We start from the raw sequence: 24,507 nt of genomic DNA on the forward strand, positions 1-24,507 counted from the left end.
ACCTTCGTCGTCAGCGAGTTGGTGAAGAGTCTTTATTGCTAGGTAAGGAGAGCTATTCATACCATACGTCACGGTGTTCAGCTGGGCCCTGTTTCATAAAGATACTAGTCTAGTAATTACTAGTCTAGTAAATACTAGTCCCGTATTTACCCGTCCTACTAATTTGTGTTCCATAAACGTTTTTATACCGCTAGTAAATACTAGTGTATTTTACTAGTCACGTGACCAAAACTACTAGTCACGTGACCAACTTTACAAGGTAAACTTTCAAAACAAATTTCTAACCTCAATCACGGGTTTTCAAACCCTTTCTAAAGGGTTTTAATTTTGTTTTCATTTGATACAAAAAGTAAATAGTTGTAGAAACGCAGTCTTTTCTTTTAATTAATAAATATATAGACACATAGGTAAAACAATCACACATTATTTATCAAACCGCTATTATTTATGTTCATCAATGAGCCCGCCGGCGCGGCGTCGCGTCGCTGCAATCAACACGGTGATTGTAGTAGCCGGTTGTAGGCCTAGTTGCGGCGCTCGTTGGGTGGAAGTTGATCTGTGTCTGCCGCATTCGCTGTGATTTGTATAGTTTTTGTTTTATTCTGACATATAAAATTAAGCTTCCTATGAGTAAAGAAAAGAAGGCTCAACATTTGAATGTAATTAAATCGTCTTAGGACATTTTATTAGAAACGTTTTCAAGTACCCTAACCTATGTTTTCAAATATTCGAATGCATAAGAATATTTGGGTTAAAAACCATTCTGTGATATTCTAATTTTGAGTCTACAAACCGTGAATAATAAACCTAAACGTTTATTGATGTAACAAATAATTGCAACGCCGTTACAAGCAATGGAGAAGTAGGTTTTCAAGTATAGTAAAACCTAGCAGCGCTATTGCACTAGCACAATTGCGTCCATAGTGCTATTGCAGGGCGTAGCTCAGAGGTAGAGTTTTCGCTTCTCATGTGGTGGGTCCCTGGCTCAAATCCGCACCACTCACTATACTTTAGTTCCATTAATAAACACACATATTCTGACACTAGTTGTAACATACACATATTCTGTGTACATGTGTACACATATTCTGTAGTTTAGTTGTAACTTTTACATGTTTTACATTTAAATAACAGCTCTAATCAAAATCTAATTTTTTTATTACTTTGAATAACAAATCAGAATACCAAAATGGATTAAAAGTAATGTTTTTATGATAAGCAGTTCAGTCCAACGCCCAAAAATCAAATATAGGCCTACAAAATTGTTAGTACATTACAGGGTTTTAGCTATTTAGGGAAACAAATAATAAGCACCTAAAAAAAATACAATGCAACTCCTCTTTAAAATTTTCTTACTATTATTTCCTATTAAAATGTATTTAAATAAAACCGAGAGCCTTGGGAGTAAAATAATCTGATTAATGTTGCAATGTTGGATACATTTTTGTACATCTTTGTATGCAATACGGTATGCTGTTTTACTTTGGTTTCTCTCAAAGCTTAAAAATTTTTTCTCTGTGATAGCTAAATAGTTGATATAACCATGAAATTTAACTTAAGTAAAATTAGACTAAAATTTCACATAAATTGATAACTTATAATTATCATTAATTGTAATAGGGCGATTTTCCATACATTATAAAATGCAATTTCACTCTTTTTGTACTACGCCACATTTATTGATTGTAATTTATATCTAATAATAATAATCATTTTAGCACTCATAGATCTATTTTTATCTTAAATTGCAAACATGAGCCAATTCGCACTTGCAAAAAGAACTTAATAATTCATAGTTTTAAATTATGTGAGTAATGAAATAACTCTCTTTCCAAAAATACTAGTCTACTTCAAATAATACGGGAGTAGAGAGGTTGTTAGAAAATGGCAAGTATTTACCAGTGTAATTTACAAGAGTAAAACTTTATGAAACACATTGCTGTCTACACAAGTAAAAACCACTAGTAATACTAGTCCCTACACTAGTAACTAGTATTTTACACTAGTAGGTTTTTGAAACGTAGACTTGTAAAATACACTAGTATTACTAGTCCATGGACTAGTAAATACTAGACTAGTAGTTTTATGAAACAGGGCCCAGGTAGGTAGTAAGAGGTTGAGAGGAAGTTTCACGCCAAAGGATGAGTTGAAATTTTCTATCGTCAGGATGTATTTGGATCTGTCGATACATTTGACGAATATCACAAGAAAAAACAATATTGTGTCTTCTAAAATGCATAAGTATGTCACAAATATTGGATTGGAGCTTGCGTCCAGTAAGCAGAATGTCATTGAGAGAAACCCCTGTGCTTGTTTTTGCACTAGCATCAAATACTGTTCGGAGTTTGGTTGTACTACTACTCTCTTTAAGAACCCCATGATGAGGGAGAAAGTAGTGTGAAGAGGGAAGAAGGGAATCTTGACATATGGTCATATGGTCAAGAGAGATGTAATCATCTATGAAGTCGTGGTAAAGCTGAGAGAAGCGGGGTTGGACTGCGAATTTTCGCTCGAGAGAGTGGAATCTGCGTTCAGCAAGCGGTTGAGACGCTCCAAGAGGGGGGTGAGCTTCCTTGAAGGGAAGACAAACGATGTATCGTCCTTCAGAGTCTCTGGTGTGCGTAGACTAGAAGTTTGCGTCGCAGAGTTCTTCTTCTTCAGTTTTCTTTTTACAATTTGGAAGTTCTTCTTGAGTCCAGAATCGCTGAAGTGAGGAATGAAGGTCGACATCATTAGATGAATGAAGGGAGATGGTGTGACTGATGAAATTTGGTGTGGAATTTCTTGGTATTTCACAGGGTGCAGAACCCATCACGATGTATCCAAAATGAGTTCCTATTACGTGGGGCATATGTTGGCCAAGAGAGTAATTTTCATGAGTTAGTAACTTAGGAAAGAGAGAACAACCAAGCACGATATCAATGCGTCCTGGCAGGTGAAATGATGGATCAGCTAGACAAAACCGTTTAGTGAGCGATAACACTTCCGGAGAGACTGGAACACGAGGTAAGTCGACAGTCAATTTGTCTAAAATGAGCATTGGATGTTGCGGAGATATGAGAAATCCAGAAAGAGTTTCAAGATTGAGGTAAGTTTGCCCATTACTCTTAGCTGCATTTTGGCCAAGTCCAGAAAGTTGAACATTTGACTTGTAGCGTCGAGCGTTTAAAAGTTGAGCTGCTCGTTCGGTGATTAAGTCGCACATGGAGCCGGAGTCAAGTAAGGCACGGAACACATGAGATGTGCCTTGAACTGAAGTGACCTTTATCAAAAAAGTTCCCAAGAGTATAGTGGAGCTTTTAAAAGGTGACTGAGAGTGATCTTGTGAAGTTGACGTCATTGAGGTTTGAGTAGGCTCATGTGGGTAACTCACATTTGCATTGACAGGCTTAAAATGATTTTGATCAACAACAGGTGCAGGGAAATGTAACAAAGTGTGATGTTTCTTGTTACATGTACGACATGAAGTTTGTGAATGGCAATCTTTGAGGTTATGATGGCCTAGACACGAGACACAGCGATGATTTTCTTTGACGAGGGTATGTCGCTCATGCGGAGATTTATTTTGGAACACACTGCAGGCATAGATCTTGTGTTCGTTTGAGTTACATGCAAAACACTGCCAATGAGTCGGTTTTTTAATGCCTGTTGAGTGAGATGACTGATGGGGGGAAGTGTGGGTCGTGGCCATAGCAACGTTTCTTGAGCGAAATTGTACTTGCTTTTGTGTAGTGTCTTTGGGTGCATGAGCAAAAGTGTTATTAATTTTATTCAGTGTGGGAGCGCTGTGTAGGTTTGCATCCTCAGCCTGAGAGCATTCAGTGTTCAGATATTTTATTATATCTTTGACCTCGGGAAGTGAGTGAGAATTCGGCTGATTTTCGGTTGAAGACCGGAACATTTCAAGCTTTTTGCGTAAATCAGCATCCATCTTACGCAGGAGCAGTGCGGAGAGAAGGGGATTATTATTTGTAATGTCACATTCCAAAGCTTTTAAAGCTTGCGTGTGTTCAGTGAAACAATTTACAAAATGGCGAAGTCCTGTTATAGTAAATGCATTAATGGTAGGAAGGTCCAAAATGTGATTGAGGTGCAAAGATTGTAAGCGGCGTTCATTGTGATATCTATCACGGAGGAGATTATATGCAACCAAATAGTTAGCTTCAGTGAGATTCAAACTTTTGACTAAGTCGAGGGGTTCTCCGCTAAGTACACTTAAAAGGTACTGAAATTTCATGACACTGGAAAGTGACGTGTTGTGGTGTATTGCAGTATCAAACAAATTTATAAAACTTGTCCAAGTTAGCGGGTCACCGGAGAATTTTTGTAAATCCAATTTTGGAAGGCGTACTGCTTGCGAAATAGGTGTTTGGTGAAGAGAAACGGAAGAAGAGTCACTTAAGATAGCAGAATTTGAAGGTTCAGGATGGGACATTAAAAACTCAATAGTAGCCACGATATGAGAAAATAAACTTTCAATTTCATCCAGGTCTTGAGACAATGTCTCGTCAGAGATAGGATCCTCTTCTAAGATTAAAACCCGTTGCAAATTGTTGTCGAATTCTTCTTTTCTTTTACGGATTTCATTTAAATGAGCATTAAGTTGTTTAATTTGAATAGGGGTGAGTTGATCCGTTGAGGTAGAGTATTCATCAACAGTATCTTTAAGCTTATTAAAACGAGTTTTAATTAGAGATGTTGAGCGAGTGTATGTGGATGACTTAAAATCAGAAGTTTTAGGAGCCATTGTAGTAGTAGAACACAAAATTTACCAGCAGCACACACAATATAAAAAGGTCTTGAGTAAACACAAAATCTCAGTTTGAAGTCAAAACAATGAATTGTACATCAAAGATACAGATAATAAGTTTCTTTCAATAAAGTCTTTAACTAAAAAGAGGAATGTATAGTCTATTAAGTGCACAAAAAATTAATAAACTTGAGCTTGTTTTGATTGACACCAAAAATAATAGTTTATAAGTTGGTAAAGAGTTCATTTCGTGTCATGATCTGAGTTCAAAAAGACTATAATTAGGTAAACTTCAAAAACAACAAATTAGTAGTGGACTGTAAGGGAACTGAGTAGAACATTTAGATAATAAATGGGGTAATGTTAACAAGGAATGAATATAGTTACCAGGTTTTCATCCGGCTGCGAATTAGGACCAAATGTTGGATTGGAAAATGGTAAAATTAAGATTATAAAAAAGAAACCATGTTCACTTGAGCAAGAAAAACAATGTAATGAAAAAGTAAACAGGATTAAATAATAACATATGATAAATAAATATAAATGCAGATCAAGGGGAAAAAGTCTTGAACACAGTGCTAAAAATATTTAAACCATGAATATCATTGTATACTATAGGTAAAAGATGTACTGCTTGGAAAACTTTTAAATAATCTGAAAACAGTGAAAACTCACCCGAAGCAGTCGCCACTGTAATTCTTTTGCAGCCAAATGTTGTAGTATTCTTCTAGCACCAATCTGGCATTCTGAAATAAAAAAAACAAATGTTAAGAACAGTTAAAAAAGTACAGAAGATTCTCTCATTATGTGTGGGTCCAATTTCTTTGTGGCTGGATGATCTAGCTGTACCATAGATCATAACAATACCTTTACAAAATTTAACTATGTTTCTGACCTACTTACGAATATATCTATTAGGGATGGTCAAGTCTCGAAATTTCGGGAAATTTTCAATCTCGTTACACGAGACGAGATTTCTTTTTGGCCAAGATTTTTATCGAGACGAGAATAAAAAAAAAAAAAATTAAAAACGCCTGCAGAAAGTCAATGCAATACCCGCAATACAGGAGCGTGTTGTAGTTGCGTTTCCTTTGCGAAGGCGTTCTTATTTAATTAATTCTTTTAATGTAAATAATACTTTAATTATTTTAATAATATTACTTTAATAACATTTGAGAAGTTTTGTTAAGTGTAAGCAGTGTGAGGAATGTTTTATTACTATAAAAAAGTCACAACAAGTAACTATTTTATAAAAATTAATATTGCTTTTATTTTATGATTTATTTTATTTTAGGATAAGTTGAACTCTATCCTAACTGATATCACCATGTTTCCTAATCGTAGGCATTTTTAATAAGTTAGGCGTGATTAATAAAAAAATGTTATGCTGATGTTATTTAATAAAAGATTGTAAATATTCTTGCCTATTATAATTATTTTTGTATTTAAACAGTCATCTAACAATGTTACAAAATCAGGTAAAAATTTTGAACGTGCATTTCCCGTTGTGTATGAGAAGAGAAATCTCGTCTCGAAATTTTATGAGAAATAAAAAATCTCGTCTCGTCTCGTCTCGAACTAAAAATCCAATCTCGTCGATCCCTATATCTATATAATATATCTAGCCTATGTTTCACTTAAAAAAAAAAACAATTAATGAAATCTTGTTTAGTAGCAACTACTCAATATCAAGTATAAAATTAATAGGCCTATACTCCGTTCAGACAGAGGTGGCACCTGACGCATTAGGACACCCCATGGGGCCTCCTATTCCCTCAGGTGCCACGGGTGTTTGAACGCACTATACATTCAGTGCTAACAGTCTCAAACATAATAAATAATATATTTTGAAACTTGTCTGGTAAAATATAATTTTCACTCCACACATATATGTAATTTGTTCTTATTTGATTTTAAACAATGTAGGCCTACTGCAGTAACTTAAGTAGATATTTTGTATTTGTTTACAATAAAACTGGAAACTTTGTATTGAGGAACTAAATAAGTGGGAAAGGATTTATTTTTCCCCGACTGAATGGAAAATCTAACAGGTAACTGGAAGGAGAATGTTGCTAGTCATTTTGTTAAATTTGTTTCATGGATAAACAAGGTTAGAATCAATAAAAAAGGGGGGTGTAGAGAGAAAGTCAGAATGATACGTAACATACCTATTTATATATACAACTATTACTTAGGCTATTGATTCACCCTCACCTTTACTACGTCGTGGTTGGTACCCGTGATCTTGACCACATCATGACCAAGTGTCACAGTATATTTGTACTCCCCAAGGTTGGCATCATTGGTTGAAAAGCTGTGAGGAAGTGAACGCCGAGATCCTGCTAGTGTAAATGCTAAACAAAGTTAGCGTATTAAAAATTTGTTAGTAATTTGATGTGCAAGAAACCCTTTTCAAATAACCTCAGGATAACTTTCATAAACATATGGGAGAAAATCATTAAAAAAAAAACTCAGATCTATATTTTTTATATATTAGACACTATACAGTAACACCAAAATGCTTGTCACTGACTATATTACTCAATTGTGGATATTTATAGGCATGCGATACTCTCTGGTGTAAATTAACGTTCCTTTCTAGTGAGTACTATGACTATTAGCAGTACTATCCTGATAATTAGACCAATTCGTATATACCAAGGCAAAAATGTGGTTCGGATTCCACTATAAAATTGTAGGTCCCTTAGTTGCCATTAGCTGTATGGGCTATTAATTAACAGCTGTGTCTAAGGAATATGTCGGCCTTAGTCACTAACAAGACTACAAGATCGCACCACTCATCCTACACTCATCTCCATTCATACTTGGCTTAAAATACCTACTTTGTATGGTCACCATTTCATCAAAAAGTATTAAAGTATAAAGTATTAAGTACTCCCAATTAATCCTAGTGTTACAAAATTAGCTCCAAGTATGGCTAATAGGATTGTCCTGGAGGACGCTCAAAAAACTTAAACATCTCCAAAAAGAATTTACTTTACTACCCAACCCAGTATTAAAAATTATTGAAACTAATTAAAATTCCCTTCATCAGATTCTACAAATCAAACAAACACTCAACTTTGTGACACTTTGGACATTACATTCCCTTACAAACTCCCTGAAAAAAGGCCTGACCTTAAAACATAGTAACCAGTACTCACCCAAACCTCCTATGAAATAGCCTTAAAATTCCAACCATCAACTGACCAAAAGAATATGTAGTCTTAACGACCTGGTTCCCTTTATTTCAGTTGTTTGAGGTTCAGGTGATTGTACTAAGTTTGTACTTTTCTAACCCAATAGTCTATCCTTCTTTTCTCTCAATAAAGCCTTTAGTCATAAACATTAACAAATCAAAATATCATATAACCCAGAACCTGATCTAGTTATACATGATAGGTTTATATACCTTGGAGTGGGTTACGGCCGCTTTCATCGGAAGCACTGCTGTTCAGACTAGAATTGGAACCGCCGATTCTCTCTCTATCGCCTCCCTCCCGGATTGGCGAAGCATTGCGACGGATCGTATCTTCCATCAGTTGTCTTGCGTTACTGTAGAAAACAAACCGAATTGTAACGAACGATGGATAAGAATGCCATGGCCTTTTTGAAGTGAAATCCTAACACACACATTCTCCTACCACACATGTAGGAGTTGAGGACTAGATATCAACGCTACTACTGCACATCGCTAAACAAAACTTTTGAAAACCAAGGGAGGTCAATAAATACTTGTTAAATCTTTATGTGATTGATAAAGGCATATTGTGATAAAGTAAAATATTTTATTATTTAACTAACTAAAAAGAAAAAAATGTTCCCATAATGAAATAAGAACATATCATCAAGATTTTGTAGCATTATTCATACTTTTATAGGTACCTTGAATACTGTTACAGTTTTGTTTATATCGAATCGATATATGTTATGACGGTAATTGTAAAAAACGTAGCCTATATTATTGATTTGTTCATACTCATACTTATCATAGTCATACCTTTGGTACGAATGTAGCTTGTTATATTTTTAAGAGTAAAGTGGGATGTTGTATATTTGGACTTTAGAATAGATAATTTTATTTATATAGATAGGGTTGTTGACTACACTTAGCTGCATACAATGCACAAGCTGTTGGAAACTACGATTTGTATCAACTTATTTTTATACTTCAATAAATACAATTTGGACTATCACATAATAACCAGAAAGCAATCATTCACCAGAATAGGGATCTTGTCCCTGGTTTATCATAAACAAGTAGGGCTATAAAAACTATAATATGTGATAGCAACAAAACATGACTCACTTGATTTTGTCTTCGCTTGGTCCTGTTATTTGAACGAGGCGTTCTTTAGCCCCAGGATTCACTGGAAAAATATCAAAAGGATTAAAAGACTTTTAAAAGCGGTTGACATCTCAATAATATGGCCATTTGCCATAGATTACAGAAATTCACATAAGCTTTAGACAAGTATGTCTTATTTATTAAGTATTAGGATACTCTCACGGAACTAAATCAATGGTTAAAGCGGGGAGGGGCTTAAAAATGAAAAAAACAAACTGTAAAATCGGTTACAGCTAAGTATGGATTAAGTGTTGTTGTCATTGCATATCAACAGTTTAAAATGAGGATTTGAATGTGGTTTAATCATGTGACACATATTATGTGCAAGGATTCCTCCAATTGTTTTTGATACCTAACTATATTATAAATATTTAACAAACATCGTTTATGTAATAAATTTGACAGGTCAATTTACCAAAACAAAAAAAAAAAGATTATTTTGACTGCAAAGCAAAAATATTGAGACTTTATTTACAAATGGATGATACAAGTTTCACTAAAGAGAAATCGTGCTAAGAAGACTATCTCTATGCTTATTCATTCTGCAACGCATACTTAGGTGCATATTTAAAGTTGAATACCAATGCAAGTTTAGCGTAGAATAGAGTGAGATGATCTTAAAGACTACGATCAGATGTTTCATTAATAAAGATCATTTATTTAAAGCCCAATGAACACCGGCTTACTGACTATTCTCCGGATCGAATGAGTATTAAGAATTCTTTAATTAAAGGAAATGGAAATACCTGTTAAAATATTGCATCTCGTTTTGTGAGAAAAAAATAGACAAGACTCAAGAATTCTTTATTAGCAGGCCAGTGTTTTTTTCCTCCACTAAAATCACATGTCTTTTTTTTCATCCAGAGTACATAGTAAAATATAGCTAAAATATCACAGTGTTGACTTGTATCCAAGTCCCACACCAATCTGGAAGGGGTTCGCGAGAATATACAGTTATTTAAACTTATTTTGATGAAAACATTTACAGTACACTCTCGATTATCCAAGACTTCAGCTTATAGAAGTTCAGTTTAGCCTTTTAATTTTTTTTCTTTATTATGAACTAGCTGTTACCCACGGACTCCACCCCGTTTTACTACATTAGTATTAATAAAACTATTGATTGGTTAAGTTAAGATGAATTAAACAAAACAGAATACAAACAAATAATAACAGCTGAGGTATTTTTAACATTAGGTAAATGGAAAGTTCCCTTTGGAAAGCAATTACGAGTAACGACCTTATAGGGCAATTTATGAAATAATGGATAATTTTGCGCAAGGTTTCTCGTCATGACGAACATTTTAAGTATATGGTTTATGGGGGTGTGACTTGTAGTTTTCTCAAAAGTTCATGGGTACTTTTGGCTTTATATATAGATGTTTCTTTTGAAAGTAAGTTAAAAATAGCCAGTAATTCGCGATTTGTTAGAAATTAATTTTATCATTAGTATTATTTTAATTTACGAATGATACGTTGAAAATTGAAATCACATAGTACTAGAGGTTGGTCGCCAACATTAGGAAGCTGGACGAGTCGTCTGCATCACGTAAACAATACCTTTGGCTTTTTTGTTTAAGAATTAACCTCTTGCATCGCCTTTTGTCAGTCTTTGTCATTACAATATTTTGATATTGACTTAGGGATGGACAGGTCTCGAAATTTCGGGAAATTTTAAATCTTGTTTTATGAGACGAGATTCTATTTTGGTCGAGATTTTTTCGAGACAAGATTATAAAAAAAAATATAAAAAAGGCAGCACAAAGTTAATGCAAAACCTGCAACACATGAGCATGTTGATGTTTCCTTTGCGAAGGCGTTTTTATTTAATTATTAATTCTTTACAAGTAAATATTGCTTTATTGTTTTCTAATTTTTTGTTTTGACATAGAAAATGATTCAAAGTTTTGTTAGTGTAAGACATGTTTTACTACTCTAAACATAGGCAAAACAAGTCACTCCAAAATCATTATAAAAACAACACAAAACTGAAAAATTGTTGCTTGATACCAAACTAGTAAGACTGATGTTTTAGGCTAATAAATTTGGCATTTTTCAAAGTTGAACTATATCCTAACTGATATCTCCATGTTTCCTACCCGGAAGAGTTATTTTTAATAAGGTACTCTAGGCCTAATTAATATTTTTTTTATACTGATGTTTTTTATCTATATTTTTTAATTCTTGTCTGTTATTATTATTTTTGTATTTAACCTATTTAGTCTGTCCTAAATCAGTAGGAATTTAAAAATGTTACAAAATCAGGTTAAAATGTCGAACGTGCATTTCCCGTTATGTATGAGAAGGGATATCATGTCTCAATCTCGTCTCAACATTTTATGAGAAATGAAAAATCCCGCCTTGTCTCGTCTCAAACTAAAAATCCAATCTCATTCACTCCTCATTAACATGATTATAGCTCATGTTAAACTCAAACAAAAAGTAATTTCATACTTTATAAACTAGAAAGATCAACCATAATGTGTTTATTTAACACTGTAGTGTATTTGGCTTAGCCTGTTTATTAATGCTGTATTTCAACGTTTTTCTCAACAATCTAAGAAGTGTCGAGCATGTTTGGGATATAGTTTTCTTTCTAAACCATTGATCATTATTAATTTGCTATGTCCTACTCTTAAAACAAACATTCTACAAGAATTTGATTTCCTAATGTGGTACCGTAAACCGTAACCCCTAACCTCAAAATCTAAGCGATCTCTGTGTTTTGGTCCCAACAACCTCGGTTAAACGAAAGTGTACTGTACTACAACTACTAGTTAAATTGGATTTTGACTAATCTGGTTATTGGCTTTAGTTTTAGAGTAAGCTAAGGATAAGTTACCAGCCCAAGGTCTAGGAGGAGGACCCATGTAGATGGGAGCGTGACGAGGAAAGAAGGTAGGAGGGTAAAGGTAGCGGGCAGTGTTCCACACCACCGGACTTTTGATTATCAACGGTCTCATGTATTCTGCTGACACAAGAACCTCTAAGTAGATGAACACTTACACAAGATAGAAGTAGACAACCCAGTTGGATTAGCCAGTGTTAGAATAAAAATATAATTTAATTCAAGCTAAATGGTTTAAGTTCCCTTGTCTTCGTCAAGTGTACCTTTACAGTAGTGCACTAATATAGTTTAGGACTTCAGGAGTCCATCATCAGGTTTGACTAAAACATTAGGTCATCTATCCGATTTGGGAGACGCCGGGCATTTTTTTTTTTTTTTCAGAACTATAATGGTTAATCATATTTTTCTATTTTTGTTGTGTGTTTGTGCTGCATGTGTTCTACAATGGTAATGACAGATCTGGCCAAATTGGACAGATGACCTGATGATCGACACCACAAGTCTGAATCTATAGTAGAGTAGGCTACTACTGCAAAGGATCACTTCATGAAGCAAGGTAACATAAACAATTTAGCGATCCAAAACCTACTTTATCATGAAAATATTTGAATTTACGCTCAAAGAGTCTGCTGATGTCATTACTCATTTACGTTAGATAGGCCAACTTTTCAATCATACTCAGGTAATAGTAAAAGTTACTGAAGCTATTGCATTTTTTTTAATGTAACAAAAACAAACATTGTATAAAAACCTAATGGAGAAAATAGGATTTTATGAGAAGCGTACCCGGTGAGTTGCTTATTCAATTCAATATATTTGAAATAAAAATTGGCTTGGGTCCATTATAAATGGGAGGTCTACTTCAGTATCCAAAGGGTGTTTATAAACCTACAGTCATGTTAGTAAAACATATAAAACTAGGAAAATAATTATTTTAAACTATTTTTTAACATACATTGGTACTATATTCACTATTCAGACACACATCAGAAAATTCTAAATACAGTTTTAAAAATCAATACTAGGTCACAGTATAGGAGTCTCACTCTATCCGGATACCTACTAACCATACATCAGTTTAACCGTATTACACTCGGCAGAAGTGACATCTCTTTAACCGGAATTACTATCAGCACATCATCAGTTTAGGCGGACTGGATCAGCAGGTGTGCAGTACTGAAACGACTTTTACTGTGGGAAAGATTTGAGACCAGAGTGATCACGTGTCTAAATAAAATGCTCTGCCAAATTTAAGTAGTCGAAAATATTAGGGTTAGTTTTCTAGTGATTCAAGTTTAAGGGGACTTCGGTTTAACCGGAAAACCCATTATCCGGACTAGACTTGGTCTCGAGGGTCCAGATATGAGAGAATCTACTGTAGCTGTTTCTCACTAGACTACTTACTAACTACTAGGGAAACCAGTCACACTTCAACTCAGGTACAGTAGACTCCCTCTTATAAGGACTCCTCGGAACCGAGGCCAGTCCAGATAACGGTTTTTCCAGTTAAGCCGACGTCCCCAAAAACTCATTAAAATGGACCGTTTACGGTGATATTCTACTTAAATTTAGGAGAGCGTTGTATTTAGACATGTGATCACTGGTCTCAAATCTTTCTCACACTAACAGTCGTTACAGTACCGTAAAACTTCCTGCCGATCTAGTCCGGTTAAACCAATGTGCTGATACAAATTGTCCGGTTAAAGAGATGTCATTTCCGTCGAGTGTAGTACGGTTAAACCGATGTCCGGATAAGAGGGAGTCTACTGTAGTGGCTATTTAGAAACTTGGTTATGCTGTTTGGTTTTATTCTTCTCATACAGGGTAAAATAGTTATTAGACATTGTACTGTTTGTTAGCAACAAAATTTAGATTACACATACGGAACCAAAGTAATCGCTTCTAAGTCAAGGAATAAGAAGCAAACTGATGAACAAATTTGCAGTAGAGGAAATATACAACTGTCCACAAGCACAAATCATAGGAGAAGATGGGTTAGGCTTCAGCATCACAGGATAAGCAAGCTCACTCTCTTCTCCCCTTCCCAGACAGTCGCCTATGTTCTACTTCCAATGTTCTGATTAGACAGGAGTTAATTGAGACAATCACAGGAATAATTACGGACCATGGCTTCCTGAGATTGCACCTGCATCACTTGGGGATTTACAATGGAGACACTGCATGTAGGAAATATAGGCAGTCCAAGGAGACTGTATATTATCTACTATTCTATGACTGCACAGCTCTGAATGAGGTAAGAGAAAGCACTCTTGGTACCATGATAAGGAGCCGACAGGATACTGCAGTTTATTGAGCAACTCAGGTTTGGCAGGCTCTGATACACCAAGCGGGGAGGGCTAAAAGCCCAGTGGCTGACGTGGTGAAACGTCAGCTTACTTCTATTAATAGAGAGATTTTGTTATATTTTGCAAACAAAAATATTCCTTGTGAAAGAACGGATTTCCTTGAATGTGCCAACACCAAACAAGTTACCTTTTCTTCTTTGATCGATAAGTTCAGTGTGGCATATTCAAACTAAACACGCATATACTACGTAGCGGCACTTGCGGTCGGAGGGGTTTACGTATAGGGTATGGGGTGATAGGGTAAATAATAAAGAATAGAATACATAAAACAAAAATCACACATTTGATAAAAGTGTTAGTACACACAATTCAAACTTCCAAAAGTTGATAGGGAAACACAAGGTTCTAAGTTATAAGGAGTTTAATTTTAATCAACAATAACAGATTTTTAGAACCAAATGACACTCTGACTGAAAATCAAAATAGAATTTAATCCTAAACAATACAATCAATCACCATGGATTTTTAGTTAGACTCATCACTAACAGTACTGTATGTACAACTAATTTATGACTGCAAGATGTCTTATACAGGATCTGTGAAAAGAATAAGAAGATTTTGAACCACTGTTGCTTGGGGACTATTGAAGAAAATTAAAGAATTTTAATTCAAAATTGAAGGGATAATAATAGTTTTCCCCTTAGGCCTACACTAATATGTTTTGATCTCATTGAGGATAAAACCGGCAAAGTTAGTAAGCTCAATGCTTCTTAAACGTTCGCACCCGGCCACGTGGAGGGCTGCGATTGCCGTGGGTCAGTACTGACCCACACTGCAGTGCATCAATTTGTTATTCTGTTGTTCAGTGCGAGCCTAACATCAGTCGAAGGCGGACCTATACCACGTTTGCGTGTAGTGTGTCACATGTTATTTGTTGTGGTGTAGGTTGGTAGTGAATTTCTTTGTAAAAAATCTCCGTCTGGCAAGCTTAGAAATCAAGTTGTTTTCCCGTATTTTTCCCACCAATTGGCAATACAATGGGACTGGCTACGTTCCAGTGCTGCTATCTGTGAGTGTTTTAGCGAACTATGTCGACTCTCGTAACGCAGTACATCACGGCACGCTATTTGTTATTTGTCAGACCAAAATTTGAAAGCCAATCGCCCGGGAATCGGGTCTGTTCAACACTGCGCCACACCGGGGGCTACGCCTGCCATAGATGGGCTGCAGCGAACATGTTAACTGAATTTTGAAGGCACGAAGTCTCAATATCTTACGAATAACAGCATGGAGTGTTGATTCAGATGTTTAACTGAAGACATCCTCGGGCAATCAATTTTTTCAGGCTTCTGATGCAGGATGGTCGGATTTCTTTGACTTTGTCATCACTTGTTTCTAGCTGGCTAGGTGAATGTCTTATCAAAACATTTAATTTGTTACGAAACTGGTTAAACCAGTGAAGAATTGCTTTTTCATCGGGAGAGTTTTGCCATCAATACTACGTAACTTGAAACCGGTACTGTAGGTACAGTATTGCAAACTACACAACACACTGTGCCTGTTATTGCGCTGTAAACATCACTAACAACTGGTGTCAGCCGTGAAGAGTCACAATTGCGGCCTGCTACCGCGCATGCCTAGGATCAACGTTTCCTTCCTTGCTACTTGCTACACGAAAAACAAAACTTAAGTTATTTCAGTTCCAATTAGTTGCTTAAATCGTTAAGTTTTATTGAACAGTCCCCAAGCAATGACTGTTTTAATACTCTACATTCTTTATCAAATACTCTGTAGGCTATGTTGAGTAAGCAAGCAAAGACAGCTCGGATAGTTTATCACATAGCATCTGACAATTAACGATTTGTCAACTATCTAAATGTAACATGAGTGATGATTGTAGTGTTCATGCGATGCATTAACGATTAGAGCTGACAGCTGATGATTAATCGTTAATCGTTAACGGAAGCTGTGCCACAAACACAAGTGAGGTTAGGTCCAAGCAAGGTTTACCTCGCTGAAATGAAATGATGGTCTCAGACAGTTCCTCGATCATATGAACTCTCCTTCCTTTGATGCCCATCACTACATAAATAAACGAATACATGAAAATTGCATACTGCCATATCAATACTTACGGTTATTTCCATTGAAATAAAATCATGTCACATTCAGTTGTCAGAGATTTGAAATATAGGAATGATTTTAATTGTCGCCCATCTTGCTTTCTTAGGCTTCACTGTTAAAGCTAAGGAGTAACAATTTAAGAAATTTGGAAAGTTTTAAAATTATTTTATTCTTTGTCAACTCTTGTGAAAGGTCTTGTTTGACTCTAATGCTCAATTAACGATTTTAGCATAAATATCACAAGAGCCAAACAAATAAATCATTGTGTAAAACCACAGTCTGGAGTAACATAAACCTATTAGGCCTATGCTAATCTAGTAAGAGAAATACGCACTAAGCCTACAGGTGGTATAGGCTAGTTGTTCACACCAGTCTTCCGATGCTCAAAATATGACTTAAGTTTATTGGGTGTGGCCTAATTTTCTGAAAAATTTGCTATTTAAGTCAAAATACAATTTTTTCCATTAACGTGTTAAACAGGGAAATAGCCTAAACCATTGATGGACTGAAAAGAAATCAGTAAATTTAAAAAATTGCTAAGAATTTTCCTAAGTTCTAGCATTTTACATTATATTGATTTTTAAATACAAAAAAAAATAATAATTGCTCATGTTTTAGGCTACCTTTTCCTGAGTCACTGTTCCTGATCACTACTTCGTCTTTGCAGTAGTTTTTCCCAGGTATTTTTGTAGGTTTCGAGAATTTTCCAGATGTCTTCAGTACCTCTCCCGGTCCGAGGACTGGAGGGGTGGGAGGAGAGGAGGTTGTCATCGGAATCGTTGTCGTATTCGTATCAGGAGTCGTAATAGAAGGTTCCATCTACAACAATAAACAATGAAATAACTTGCTTGGTATCAAATTATTCTTTTAAATAATGATATATGTGCTAAGATATCACTAATACTTATACTTAAACTTTTCTTGAAATGGTGACCATACAAAGTAGGTATTTTAAGCCAAGTATGAATGGAGATGAGTGTATGATGAGTGGCGCGATCTTGTAGTCTTGTTAGTGGCTAAGGCCGACATATTCCTTAGACAGAGCTGTTAATTAATAGCCCGTACAGCTAATGGCGACTAAGGGACCTACAGTTTATAGTGAATCTATAATCCGAGAACCTAGGCCTACTTTAACTTTTTTTAGAGAACTTTTAGATTTTGTAGGTTTATATTATTAGTTTATTATTAGTTTTAATTTTAAGAAAATAAGAGAGGACCCCTGAGTGGAGGATTGCAAATTTTAATATGGTTCAAAACTTGTTTAGCCTAAATATGGTGGCAAAATGAATTGGTGTTTCGAAGATTGATATTCATAGGTATTTACTTTGTAAATAATGTTTTTCACTAGCCTATATTATATCTTGTGTTTACTTTCTGTATGTTATACCGTCGTAGTCCTCAATGTGCCATCTTAATGACCTTTGTAACTTATTTGATTTTTTTGTTAATGCCTGAATTTTTTATGTAAGTAGCCTACTGTATTTATCTCTGACTTGTGTTTTTGCAGCATGTAATCCACTTTTTGACGTGTCCATATGCGTATGTGTCTACTGGAATAAGATTTTGATTTTTGATTCTTGATTCTAATATTTTATAAATATTTATGGGCCTATCTAGCCCAGTTCAATTAGATAGGCCTAGTCCTAGTATACAATTTACTTTAAGGACACTCATTTTATTACAGTATAGGCCTAGTTGGGCCTACTGAGATAGTTGATGTGGCATAAAAGCTGCTAAAGTTTACGATAGCTGTATACATTTCAGTTTGACTTCCGGTTAAATAGCTGGTGTGTTCAACAGAAATCAGTAGGTAATCTACATTAAGCTGACGGTAGCTCGATTCAACTACGTTCATTTTGTCAAAAGACTGGCAGCAACTTTAACATAAGGATGCAATATAGGCCTATGTAGTTCTGACCGTAGTAAAAGGTAGTAGACCTACGGTACTAGTTTATGGATTTGTATTTGCATAGGTATATATTTTTTATATATAGCCTAGACAGAAATAACAAATAATTGTCACTTACCTCAGCAGCCATTTTTGCAGAGTAGTAAAATTGAGTTTTATCAGTATCCGTCCAGTGATTAGCTCTTAGTTCAACTAACTGTAACAAATGAAGTCTCGTCGAACAAAGAAGAAACTCGTTTTGGCAACCATCCCGAAATATATTGAATGCTCGATCAAGTTGATCTGTAAAAATTAATGAATGATATAGAAAAGACCAATATAAATTTAAACAACTAAGTTATTATGGCTTTAAATTATTTCATCTGTACAATTATTAGGTGTAAATGAAAGCTAAACAATATAGAGTACTCAAAATGCAGTAAAATCACCTATTGTACACCCTTTCAAACAATAATTAATTAAAGCTTAGACTTGTCCAAACAGCTTACATTGTTAAATCAGATATAACCTACACTGCATAGGGCTATGCTATAATATGTCTAAACAAAACTGTACAAATACACAAAAAATAAATCTATTTCAATTCTGCTTTACCTCAAAATGTTTCACAATAAATTTTCAATATCATAAAAATTACTTAAATTAGTCCTAACAACATAGCAAAGCAAAAACAACAAACTAAAACAGATTTAACACATGTTAGAACTACTCAACAATGACAATGCTCTAAGTAAATAAGAACAGACTTAAAGAATGAAATTCTTAGATTTTGTAATGAGAGTAAGTAAAACTATTCTTTATATATTTTATAACATTATAAACAATTACGAAGTAATAATTCTTTGTTTACAGTACTTTTTTGTGTCAAATGTTATTTGTTTTGAACTGTGGAACTATTTTTTGTTTGTGAAATCATAAAAATGTTTTTATTTCACTGGCAATCTAAAATATAACACATCCAACTATCCATCTATATACTTAATTATAAGGACTTTAACAATTTAAATAGCCAATCATTTTTATTAAGATATTTTACAGGATTGAATGGTAAGTAAAAAGGGATTTTCTATGACCTTTGATTTTTTTCCTAGACTGCACTTTTAGATGTCTAGTGCTAACCAACTTTCTTGATAAAAATTTGAAATATATGGGTGTTAAAAATATCCTACTAATATTATAAATGAGAAAGTTTGTCCTACTATATATATATATATATATATATATATATATAATATTATAAATGAGAAAGTTTGGATGTATGGATGTATGTTTGTGACAAGTGAACGCGAAAAATACTGGTCGGATTGGGCTGAAATTTGGCATGATGATAGCTCACATTCCCAATTAACATATAGGCATATTCTTATTTCAAAAATCCTTTTGGGCTCTGCCCCAGTGGCTCTGGAGTTTCCCATGTTAACCTTATGAGAAATGGAATTATTGAATCTTAACAGCTGTTTCGATTAAACAAGTTGGTTCTGTTCTATGATGTTCAATAGCATTAAAGTTACAAGGATTACCAACAGGGTGCAGCACTATTATTTCTTTTATGATAGTGGTTTAATTACCTTATTCTTGCAATCCAATTGTTGTCTTCACAACTAGTTTCAACCTGCTAGGAGGTCATCATCAGGTGAGTACAAGGATGATATTACTTCATATGAAGGTCGTCAGTAACAGTTTTTTCACATTCACACAAACACATGACGAATAAACACATAGTGCGCACACATATACGGCCGATAAAAACATTTAACTCGACAAGCGGACCCGTGTTGATAATGCGGAAGTTGCGTCTAGAGTCTAGACGCAACTTCCGCATTATCAACACGGGTCCGCTTGTCGAGTTAAATGTTTTTATCGGCCGTATATGTGTGCGCACTATGTGTTTATTCGTCGTGTGTTTGTGTGAATGTGAAAAAACTGTTACTGACGACCTTCATATGAAGTAATATCATCCTTGTACTCACCTGATGATGACCTCCTAGCAGGTTGAAACTAGTTGTGAAGACAACAATTGGATTGCAAGAATAAGGTAATTAAACCACTATCATAGTTATTATTCGCAATCCGGAGGCTACTCACACCACAATATTTCTTTTACATTTATGACAACAGCTAATTTGCAACCAAAAGGTGAGTGGGCGTAGCGAACGAACTTCAACCTAAAGGTGAGTGAGCGTAGCGAACAAACTTCAACCAGGACGTGATTGAGCCATGCGAACGAGATAATCTTGAAAATTGAGAAGTTAAATGGGGCAAAGCCCGCGAGTTACAGCTAGTTGTGTATAATTTAACAGCTTGTTTAGCTAAAGAATCTTTATCTTTAAAGTATAACAAGTATTAGACCATACATACAAAATTATTTTCACATCGGCTTTCTTGTTCTTTAGCTTTTTTATAATAATTGTATAATAGGCAATGACACTTCAAAAAGTCTGGGAACGGCTTTTTTCATGCTTGATGCAATACTGTACTCAAAGTACATACAAGAATAAAGTTTGATTGTTTCATTTATTGATTTTATGTTTTGAACCAATGCAGATAATGCAATGAAGCACATAAGTACCTACCCTACTTAAAAATCTGCTTTTTAAAGCAAATGTGATTTGTTTAACATAGCCCAAGGTGGAAGGAAAAAACATAGGTGTGCTATTCCCATCATATTCTGACGTCACTCGGATTGCAAACAAAAGATCACCTGATTGTAACTGTCAAATTAGTATGTATTTGTTTTGATTTGATTGTTATTGTTTTTATAATAAGGCAGATTAATCTATGATTTATTTAAAAATCTGTTTGTTGGGAAGACATGTTCTAACTTCAAAGGGAGGTATATCCGTTACAGTGTAAGTTAGATTTTTCCTTTGTCACGTCGCGTCAGTTCATATGGTAATTATGTCGACCTCCAGTCAACGCTCTAAATTTTTTTTTTTTTTATCAGTTCGTTTTTTAGTGCTGATTCCAAAAATGATATTCATTTTTTGCAGAAACGTCCCGTTTTCCCGGAAAATGGGAAAAACGGGAAAAATCTTTTTTGCCCAAAACCCATGTTGTGGGTACTCAAATTGTGCGGAAATTCCTCCTGAACAATAATATGTAAGTTTTATTACGATGGGACCACTATTAAGTAAAATATCACCAGAAAAGCGGCCGCTGGCTACTTATGTACTGCCGCATGGCGCTAGCATTGCGGGTGACTCTAAGCCATTGTAGAATGCGGGCTTTATTTTGGGTTAGGATTGGTTGGGTTAGGTTAGGTCAGGTTAGGTTAAGTTAGTTTAGGTTAGGTTAGGTAAGGTTAAGTTTGGTTAGGTTAGGTTAGGTTAAAATCGGTTAGGCCAAAATTGCCAGGGCACCGAGCATTTTAGCATAAATCAGGTCATGGCAGTCCAAGGGTTAACTGTACTTAAGTGATGCCCTTTCTTAATATTGTGAGACGTATTTGCACATCTACGTGAAAATACCTTTAATTTGACACCTCAAACGTTAAAATCCACCAAGCAGTTATTTAGTCATGACTGTGAAAAGAAAACTGCTTGGGTATTATTAATATACTAGTGTACATGTTGCTCGAATTCGAGCGATTGTAAAGTATTACAGGATTTGCAAACCAATAACAATCATATTTAGCTATCAACATTTCAACAAAAACACACCTACCTTCCCTGTAGCAGCAAACCTAAGTACTCATATTAAAATTAACTTAATGTTATTTAAATAGGAAAAAATGACCATTTTCAGGAATATCTTTGTATAAATTAAGCCAGGTAAATGGAAATTTGCTTAGTCTGAAGGTTTGCTGCGGATACACAATTTTAATAACAGCAAAGATTGAAGAATCTGAGTTATTACTTATATCCATGAATTTATCTAACAATTATTTCCTGTAAAATATTATTACAGCAGTTCAAAAATATTGTAACAAACTCGATCAACAAATGATGTAACTGAAACAATTCCGTACTAATGAGATTAACATATATTTTGACAGTTCCATTTAATCAATGTTAAATGTTTACATTCGGGCATAGGCAAAAATGATTCGGGCGAGTGACATATTTTATTAATGTTTATGATCCCTACCGTTCCTGTTCTAATAATCATGCAGTATTTAATATATTTGAACCAGCTGTGTGGAATTGTGAAATCAAAATTAATTTGACAGTTAGTTCTGATTGTTTACATTTTTAAATTTTGTGGGTTTGTCTTTGTTACCATGGATACCATCAATTAATATTTCACTTTTAATTTCTGACAACAGCTGGAGTTCCATAACAAATTTTGTGTCCCATGTTAATCTTATGGATAAATACGAAACTTTAAAGGGCTCCAGGGCCTCACTCTCTACTTATTTCCTTAAAAAGAAAGTTTCCTGCACAACTTCACGTTACGCTCTTTCCAATGACACCAAAAACATGTCAATTGGTTCAGTAGCTTCGGAGGAGTAATTGTCACAAAAAACCTGCTTGCGTATTAAATAAGTATAGATAGATACTGGAAACAAAATTACACAAAAAGTACAATAACAATCAAATTTGAATAAAAACTGAGAGTATAGGCATTGACTACAGATTGTAATTGAAGCCTGTTTTGATGTGTAATTATGTACACTTGTTTTTGTAGCACAGTGGATTGCTTTTGGCTGAATATTATTTTTCAAATACAGCTTACGCTCATGTACAACAAGTAATTTGTGTTGGGTTTAATAAACGTTTTGAATCATTAAATTACTTGTTAATTACTTTTAGTTGCTTTAATGTACAAAATGTGAGAAATATACTGTACGTGAAACTCATAACTATAAAACATTTCAGCACCCAGCTTTTTATTCACAACCTTAAATAGAAAATCAGTTCATACTTTTCCTGATTTTAATGGACAAAGAGTGTAACCTACTCACTAATTATCAACATTAAGTTATATTTAATTCCCCATAGCTAAAACTAAAAAAAAATCAACTAAAATCATTCAATCAATATTATTTATTTAGAAAAAAAGAACAAATGTATTTTTTGGGGCATTTTTAATGTTATTGGTTTACAAGTACAGCACCCATGGCCAAAAGGTGCACAAGACGTGAAAGTAAGACAACCTGTAAGATGGCAAATGGTTAGTACAGAATCAAACAACACTTACAACCACCACACAATAGTATGAAAAAATCCCTTGAAAAACATACAAGCGATATTTATATCGCATGAAAACTGTATCCGATATGTCTAACAAATATTTCATCCAAAAATATATTGTAGTTTCTCTGGAAACTCTGTGGAAAGTCAGCACTGACTTGAACCCTCCACTGACAGTCTGTTCCCGCTCGTGTACCAGCAATGTTGTATATTCGTGATAGGGCTATCAAACTAAAAGTATTTATTTTTATGTCGAGGGGCGTGTGTAAATGTTGTTTGTTGTGTAATGTGTTATGACAACGAAGCTATTCAAGCGGATCTACATATTCCTGTAATAAAGTGTTTGACAATGGCAGCTCGCCAAAACATGTAACACAAAGATAACTTGACGAAGGTTACTTTTGGAACTGATAAAGTTAATGTAAAACCAAATATTTTATATATTACAGTTCCGGGGCTACAACAATGAATTTTAATTGAAACAATGTCTACAGAAATACAGTATTTTATTTCAGCTAGGCACCTACAGAAATGTTACAATGGGCTAGAAAATACCAACTATAAAACTAAAAGTTACTAAAGCATTTTACATAACGTATTACTTATACTTTAGCCCTGTATTATTTTATGGAACCTTTTTAGATAAACCCGGACTTTGTTATCAGATGATTGGTTCTGAAACAGTCCTTCACCTTGACCTACCTTTGTAAATTGATTCAAGCTGATAACCATTCTGTTTCAGTCTCACACTCATTGCCGTAATGTTGCTGATCAACTTGTCGGAGTAGTTCTGATCAAGAATACTCTGACTCACGCTATCCACTAAGATCATGAGTTCTTGTACTGAAAAATTATTATTATATTTACTGCACTACTTCATAATAATAACTGTCAAGGTACCGGTACATCAAATTTTTTTATTGTCCACGCCTACGCCTTAGCCAGGTTTAGGTTTTTTTAAATGCTATTTAAAAACTTTTATCACGGACATTTTCCATCATGATTAGGCCTACTGAAATATTTAGTTTCCATCACAATTACTGAAATATAAATATTGCTAGGGCCTATAATCTAAAGTTTAATAACGATC

The 24,507-nt window shown here is 34.6% G+C and overlaps 1 protein-coding gene across 1 annotated transcript in view; it reads right to left on the minus strand.

Annotated features, from left to right (window-relative positions):
• LOC128999626 (eukaryotic translation initiation factor 4E-binding protein Mextli-like) overlaps positions 1-24,507 on the minus strand; it is a 61,509-nt gene that overhangs the window by 26,915 nt on the left and 10,087 nt on the right. The window contains exons 3-10 of the mRNA XM_054426217.1: positions 24,120-24,260; positions 18,404-18,567; positions 17,000-17,195; positions 11,941-12,069; positions 9,060-9,120; positions 8,163-8,305; positions 6,965-7,104; positions 5,426-5,496 (exon numbers count right to left, since the gene is read on the minus strand). Coding sequence (XP_054282192.1) covers positions 5,426-5,496; positions 6,965-7,104; positions 8,163-8,305; positions 9,060-9,120; positions 11,941-12,069; positions 17,000-17,195; positions 18,404-18,567; positions 24,120-24,260 — 1,045 coding nt within the window. The remainder of the gene's footprint in view (positions 1-5,425; positions 5,497-6,964; positions 7,105-8,162; positions 8,306-9,059; positions 9,121-11,940; positions 12,070-16,999; positions 17,196-18,403; positions 18,568-24,119; positions 24,261-24,507) is intronic.

Source organism: Macrosteles quadrilineatus, unplaced genomic scaffold, assembly GCF_028750875.1.
Source record: "Macrosteles quadrilineatus isolate MER2022 unplaced genomic scaffold, UCM_ALF_1.0 Scaffold_8__2_contigs__length_117827958, whole genome shotgun sequence".
NCBI classification, from domain to species: Eukaryota; Metazoa; Arthropoda; class Insecta; order Hemiptera; family Cicadellidae; genus Macrosteles; species Macrosteles quadrilineatus.